The 7,994-nt window shown below is 32.7% G+C and overlaps 1 protein-coding gene across 2 annotated transcripts in view; it reads right to left on the bottom strand.

The window, feature by feature from the left end:
- Nucleotides 1–7,994, bottom strand: part of LOC107663155 (1-phosphatidylinositol 4,5-bisphosphate phosphodiesterase beta-1-like) — an 89,484-nt gene that overhangs the window by 8,517 nt on the left and 72,973 nt on the right. For both annotated transcript variants that reach the window (XM_016453316.1, XM_016453318.1), the window contains exons 20-25: nt 5,420–5,584; nt 5,245–5,344; nt 2,843–2,947; nt 643–758; nt 312–447; nt 106–159 (exon numbers count right to left, since the gene is read on the bottom strand). In XM_016453316.1, the coding sequence (XP_016308802.1) occupies nt 106–159; nt 312–447; nt 643–758; nt 2,843–2,947; nt 5,245–5,344; nt 5,420–5,584 (676 nt within the window). The remainder of the gene's footprint in view (nt 1–105; nt 160–311; nt 448–642; nt 759–2,842; nt 2,948–5,244; nt 5,345–5,419; nt 5,585–7,994) is intronic.

Raw genomic sequence — 7,994 nt, 5'->3', positions numbered from 1 at the left:
TTCATAAAAAAAAAAAATAATACTATAAATGTAATTTAATTAATAATATAAATTTCAATGATATATTATTATATATTAATATAAAATAAAGAGTCAGTTACTGACCGGTGAGGACGCTCTGAATCAGATCTTCAGTCTTTGCCGCTGGTTTGGTTGAGCCTGAATCACAACGGGATAAAATCTCATCAGATAAGATTCATGCATATCCAGTAATACTCCTCAGTTTTGTGGACAGTAGGTTTGGATTAGCAGTGGATGGTATGGGTTTATAGCTCAGTATCAGCTGAGATGATGCTGTGTGAAGCTCTGACCTGTGGACTGCGGCTGTGGGCTGATCTGGGACGCGGGTTTCGGAGCGGCGCTGGGCGCGTGACTCAGGCCGTTCTCAACCGGGACGGGTTTGGGTTCGCTTTTAACCTCCGAAGGGTTTTCAACACCAGGATCCACCTGGAGAACAACACACTTCATCATCAAAACCTCCAATACTGTTCAGTTTCACAGCGACAGAATTCATTACAATGACTTCATTCATCAGTAAATGAACGAGTGATGTGATTAGAGTTCAGATGGAGTAATTAGTGAAGTAATCTGAGCTGCTATCTGATGGTCATATTCTATCTGGAGATCTGGAGACGTCTCTACCTCTTTGGTGTCTTTCTCCTCTTCTCCCTCCTCTAGAGTGAGCGCCGCCAGCTGTTTGGATCTCTGCTCCATCAGGTTGACGTATCTGATGGGGTTGGACAGCGCTTCGATGACATCTGATCAGCACAGAAACACACACCGTTAGTCAGTCCCTGCAAACTCACAACACACTCCAGTCCTGAAGCTTCCACTTCAAAAGCATCAAGAAATTCAAAAATGTTATATTTGATGTTATTTATGAAATAGGATTAACAGCTTTTGGTTAACAATTATAACTTTTTTCACAATATTTTGCAACTTCAAACCTTTCAGAAAGCATCCAAAATAATAGAAAAAGAAATTCAGAAATATTGTATTTGATTTCATATGACATTTGCGTTTTAGTTAACAATTATAACTTTTTCACAATTAAAAAAAAAAAAAACATCCAAAATAATAGTAAAATAAATTAAAAATATATTATTTTTGATTTTATATATGACTTCAGCATTTAATTTAGTTAATAATTAACAGTTTCTAGTTAACAATAACTTTTTTACAAAAAAAGTCTTTAAACATTTAAACCTTTAAAACATCCAAAATAATAGCCAAGTAAATTAAAAAATGTTATATTTCATTTTATATATGACTTTAGCATTTTAGTTAATTATAACTTTTTCAAACTTTTATCGACTTAAAAATCTTAAAAAAAAAACATCCAAAATAATAGTCAAATAAATGTAAAAAATATTATTTTTGATGCTATATATTATTTCAGCATTTAATTTAGTTAATAATTAACAGTTTATAGTTAACAATAACTTTTTCACAATATTTTGCAACTTTAAACATTTAAACCTTTAAAACATCCAAAATAATAGCCAAAGATATTATATTTCATTTTATATATTACTTTAGCATTTTAGTTAACAATTATAACTTTTTCACAAGTTAAAAAAACATCCAAAATAATAGTAAAATAAATAAAAAATATATTATTTTTGATTTTATATATGACTTCAGCATTTAATTTAGTTAACAATTAACAGTTTCTAGTTAACAATAACTTTTTCACAATATTTTGCAACTTTAAACCATTCAAAAACATCCAAAATAATAGCCAAAGTAATTAAAAAATATTATATTTGATTTTATATATGACTTTAGAATTTAGTTAACAATTATAATCTTTAACAGTATTTTGCAACTTTGAAACTTTCCAAAAAACATCCGAAATAACATAATAGATATTATATTTGATTTAATATATGACACGGGATTTTTTATTTAGTTATCATTTAATAATTATCAGCTTTTACATAACAATTATAACTTTTTCACAATATTTTACAACTTCAAAATAACTTTTACATGACATTAGCATTGGTTTGCCTCTTTTAATTTGCTCATACATACGTAATATCTGAAGCTTCAGTACACGTGGAAACCCTTAATTAAGAGACATTTTGGAAAATATTGATTTCTTGGCATTTTATAGGTAATAACATCTTTTAAAAAAGCCAAAAATCACCTTCATTAACATAAACAAAGAGTTATATTCAACATTCTCTAATGAAGAACTAAAAGTCTGACTATTATAAACAATCATTGGATGTAATTTACATCAAATCAAACATCTGACATCTTCTGTTGGGTCTATATCACTTTTGATAGAATATTCAAATGCATATTTGCATATTGAATGAATGATGCCTCATTTTTTACTTTAACAGTTTTCATAAATGAAGTCACTTTGTTTTCATGTGACTTTAATAAAGCAAATTAATAAAGCATTTTTTTTTTAATGAAAGAAAATTACAAATTTGGAAACGCTCCTCACAAAAAACACTGTGGTACAGGGAAGGTATCAGACGGTAATACCACGGTACTTTGATATATACCATAGTACTGAATGATTTTCAGTCATAATTCACACCAAAATAAATATGCGTCATATATTTGGTAAATAATTCAAAGAAGGCTGATGGTAATTTTTTTTTTTACGCAAAATGTGATTCCTTAATTATGATCCAGACTGTTTGTAAGATTCACTCATATTTACCATGGTATTCATATGCTACTGCTACTGAGAGGCTATTTCACAGCACACCACAGTAATACTATGGTACTTTTAGTGTTTTTTTTTTTTTACAGTGGCAGATCCTAAAAGAGAATTAAAGCTGTTTCAGGTGGCAGATGATTATAGTAATTAATTTCTTACCGGCGAATGTATCAGGAACATAGTCTTTCACCTCGATATACACAAATATAGCAGGAAGAGTCAGCGCTTGATTCTTTTCATTTCTCAATCCGATGTAACGATAACCTGTGAGAATATGACAAAATTATGTGTTAGCAAATAAAAGAAAAACGTTTAACCAAACCTGCATTTTCATGTCGCAAAATGTCTTGTTTTAATACAATACAATACAATGCCGTTTTTATGTTGCAAAATAATAATAATAATAATAATAATAATAATAATAGTAATAACAATACTGTAAATTCTTATTAGTATATGATCCACTCTGAAACACCAGCATTCAAAGTCACTGAAAACCCAATAAATCAGTGATTCTAAACCAGGGGGATGGGGATCACTAGGGGGCCTCAGCAAACATCCAAGAGGGCCTCAAGATGACCAAAAAGTTTTTATTTTAAATTAATACATTATTATTAATATAATATACTAATCTAACTCTATCTAAAATGAACTCTAATCAAAATTAAAATGCTAAAAACACATAAAAGTAAAACTAAATCTGCATTTTCATATTGTAAAATGTATTGTTAATAGTAATTAAAATAATAATAATAATACATTACTATTATTAATATATTAAAATAATGTAATCTTAATAACTGCAATCTTAATAACAATGCTAAAAAGCATAAAATCAAAATATAAACTGAAATCATATTTTATTTCCCCCTCACAATACAATACTATAGAAGCACAACTATAATGATAATAATAATAATAATAATATTATAATAAATTAAAATAATATAGCACTAAATTAAATGCTAAATGCTAAAAAATCACATAAATTCCAAACAAACTGAAATCATTTTTATATTCCCTCACAGTAAAATACAATAAAATAAAAAAGTACAACAGCACATAAAATAAAAATGTAAACTGAATAACTATCAATATTACCTTATTTTACTCTTTTTTTTTTTAATTGAACAACAATTCTTGAATCACAATAGATCGCAGTTCATCAATTTTATGTGTTTTGTGTGTTTTTCCTCTTTATTACAAGTTATACATCAGAAGGCATGAAAAAAAACAGTATAATGAAACGAATGTACTCATTGTAATCGAAAAGATGATTGATTCTCATGCCGCTTTAACTGAGGCGAATACAGCGATCTGTCACGTCACATTAAAGAGCATGAAAAACACATTATTGTAAGAAATATTGTTTGTATTTCGCTATAAAACTGACAGAATTTGAAAGCTGAGGCTTTGTTTTATATCAAAAGTGCCAAAAGCACAAAGGTTATTGCTTTGAAATGCAATCGAAGACGTGAAGTATTATTTCCAAGCATACTGTCCCTGCGAGTATATGACACATGCTATGATTTCTGCTATTAATCCAACATACATTCAAATAAGTTGCCAGGTCACTGGAATTTCTCCCGGGGCTCCCAATCCGGGCCATTTGCATGCACAATACTCTCACAATATTATAACTTTAATCTCGTAATTGCTACAGCTTAATTCTCGTATTTTGACTTTATTCTCAAAATATTTTGACTATATTCCCGTATTGCTACGACTTTATTCTAGTAATTTTTCTTTTTTTTCTCAAAATATTTTCATAATTATCATTTTAAAAATTATCTATAATTTTTTTTTAACGTGGCACTAAAACGCCGTCGTACATAATGCTACGCCTTTATTCTCAAAATATTATGACTTTAATCTCATATTGCTATGACTTTATGCTCAACAATATGGCTGCGTCTTTATTCTCGTAAATTTTATTTTAGTCTCAAAATATTATGACTTTAATCTCGTAATCTTATTTCTATATTTATTTGTTTTTTTTTACTGAATTTATGTTTTTTTTTTTTACGTGGCACTAATCGCCATCGTAGATCTTGTCTGGGTGTTTAACTGCAGAATGTTGTTCCTTGCGCCACCTTATGGATATAGTGTGAAGCACAACAATGTTTAAAAAATCTGAAAAAGCGCCTGCATGGAGCTCCGTGATCATGCGTGACGAATTGCGTGCTGCCACGAGATAAAATGTGCATTCTTAATGGCCACATCTGTATATTAATACTTCCCAGTTTCTGTTAATAAATGAAACTTGAAAACAAGAAGCTTTGTCATCTTTTAGCCTATATGGAGGGGGTTTTCAACTCAAAAAGGTTGAAAACTCCTGGTTAAGTCTGTATTTATTAAATGCAGGTTTGTCGCCATCATGACCCTTAATGCAACACTATCTTTGCAATGTGAAGGTTAAATAAATTCAAGAAAGAAAAGACCGATCATATGTCAGTATGCAAATACTGTGATGACATCATCACTGTTTATTAAAACATAAACAACAGCATATTTCACGCTGAAATGAGTCTATAATTCCAGTGGCTCAGGTTGATTCTCACCCGGACGAATGGCTGAGACGGGGATGATGCGATGGCCGATGAACTTGCCGCCCTCTTCATACACGGCTATCCTGAGGGATGCCAGCGTGGGCAAAACCACCTGACCCATAAACAACACCGTTAATGATTTCATGCTCTCAGAGCGACTGAAGAATGCTCACAGAAACAGCCGTACTTTTTTAAAGACGCTGGGCTCCTCGTCCCACACAGGGTTGATGGCATTGCTCTGGGACGTCTTTGTCTTGAAAGCTTTTCGTCTGGTGTCGACGGGGAGTCCAAACATGTCAATCTCCATATAAACACCCACCTTCTTGTCAGTCAGAAACTGTCCTGATATGATCTGAAGAGACATTGAGATATAGATGACATGTAAACACATAACCAGAGCTCAGGAAACCAGTATACAATGACAATACATCAAGGGTGTAGGTTTGATTTTGGCATTGGTGGGGACATAACCGCTGACAACAGACATTTAATTGTTTGATCAAAATTACTACTAGGGACAATTTAGTCCAGGGTTCCTCAGTTAGTTTTCGCCGAGGGCCAAATTCTGCCAACGATACCAAGCCAAGAGCCACTGACCAATATATATATATAAATTATTATTATTATTACAATTATTGTATTATTGTTGCTTTTGTTAAAATAATCAAAAGATGGTCACAAGATAAATATTCAGATTTTTTCCCCAGTAGTCTGTTTTATTCAAAATATTCTGATCTTTTCCCCAGTAGTCTGTTTTATTCAAACAATTATGAAAATTTTTGCATTTAGATACAGAAGAACTTTGACAGTTGAATATTAAAAACAAATGAACAAATAAAATCTGGATCTCCATGTCTGCCATGCAAGTCAACTGTTCCTGCTCATCTCCAGACTGGATCTCTTCTCTCCACTTTCCCTAATTGCAGATTTAATTATTAAATCTGTCAGCATTAATATTTTTATACTTAGATGTTTTTGGGGGATCAAACTGTAACACCGTGTGTCCCAACCAGACACGACGCGATAAAAAGTATCTTTTCCATGTAGTTTTTGTCCTAACCACCCGTGACAGCGACACGTGACAATAAGCGACACGGAATACTATTTTAGAAATGTTTTTTATTTTCTGTGACGTCGCGGCAGGAACAACATACTCACTGCGAACCAACATCCATAACAAAGATGGTATCACTTACTCAAAACTGTTCAGTCCATTCACATTTGAATCATCTATTTTCAGTGTCCACTTTTCTTTACTTCACACTTGCCATGTTTTTGCTGTCACATTGTATATCTACACTGGACGCGACAAAGCATTGCAAATCATCTGAACGTTGTGTCAGCACGTCATAAATAGAATGAGTCAGCAGTTTTTTGTCGGGGATTTGTCGCGCCGCATCCAATGTAGACAGCATCACTGGTTATAATAAGTTCTATTGTATTTTGTTGCGTCGCGCCGTGCCGCTCGCATCCGGTGTAGACACGATGTAAGTTAATGTCACTTTCTGATGCTGCGTTTGAATTTTCATGCCACATTATTTGAAATTAGCGCGGGCCAAACATTTTTCTCTCGCGGGCCGCCTATTGAGGAACCCTGATTTAGTCGCTGGTATATTGGCAGGGACATGTCAGAGCATCTCTACTAAATTCTACACCCTTGAAAATCATAACAAGACTTTGGAGAATAGGAAAATATAACTTCATTAAACTGTTTCCTGCTAGCTCAATTTCACATGCATAAACAAAATCTGGCTCTAAACTGTTCTTTTCATTATTCAAAGTTGATCTAGACAAGTACATGGAAACTATCTAAAGTTCTGTTAATCCTAAAGCAGTCAAAACTGCATCTCTATATTCATCATTCAGTACTGTATGTGTCCTGACAACAATCCCTTACAAAAATGAACCATGGTTTTACTCAAAAAAACTAAACAAAACATGGTTACTATAGTTAAACCATGGTAACCACATATTAACTATGACTTTGCTACACTAACCATAGTTTAACCATGGTATTTGTAGCAAAACTTTGGTTATACAAAAAAACATGATTTACATTACATTTACATTTAGTCATTTAGCAGACGCTTTTATCCAAAGCGACTTACAAAATGAGGACAATGGAAGCAATCAAAATCAACAAAAGAGCAATGATATGCAAGTGCTCAGTTAGTTTAACGCAGTACACGTAGCAAGTTTTTGTTGTTGTTGTTGTTTTTTTTTTTTTAAGAAAACAAGCAGTTAGTAAATTAATAGAGTGCAAGTCTAAAAGGGGCAAGTTTTTTTTTAAAAGAATAAAATGCTAGAAATGCGGAGAGTGCTACAGTTAGAGGGTCAAATAAAAATGGAAGAGTGTGTTCTTAGTCGTTTCTTGAAGATGGCTAAGGACTCAGCTGCTCGGTTTGAGTTGGGCAGGTCATTCCACCAGGAGGGAACATTTAATTTAAAAGTCCGTGAAAGTGAGTTTGTGCCTCTTTGAGATGGCATAATAATGCGTTGTTCACTTGCAGAACACAAGCTTCTAGAGGGCACATAACTCTGAAGTAATGAATTTAGGTAAAGGGGTGCAGAGCCAGTGGTGGTTTTGTATGCAAACATCAATGCCTTGAATTTTATGCGAGCAGCTATTGGTACCCAGTGCAAATTGATAAACAGAGGTGTGACGTGCATTCTTTTCGGCTCATTAAAAATTAATCTTGCTTCCGCATTCTGGATTAATTGTAAAGGTTTGATAGAACTGGCTGGAAGACCTGCCAAGAGAG

The sequence above is a fragment of the Sinocyclocheilus anshuiensis genome, unplaced genomic scaffold (genome assembly GCF_001515605.1).
Source record: "Sinocyclocheilus anshuiensis isolate Anshui unplaced genomic scaffold, SAMN03320099.WGS_v1.1 scaffold767, whole genome shotgun sequence".
Taxonomy (NCBI): domain Eukaryota; kingdom Metazoa; phylum Chordata; class Actinopteri; order Cypriniformes; family Cyprinidae; genus Sinocyclocheilus; species Sinocyclocheilus anshuiensis.
This window is presented reverse-complemented; position numbering and strand designations above follow the sequence as displayed.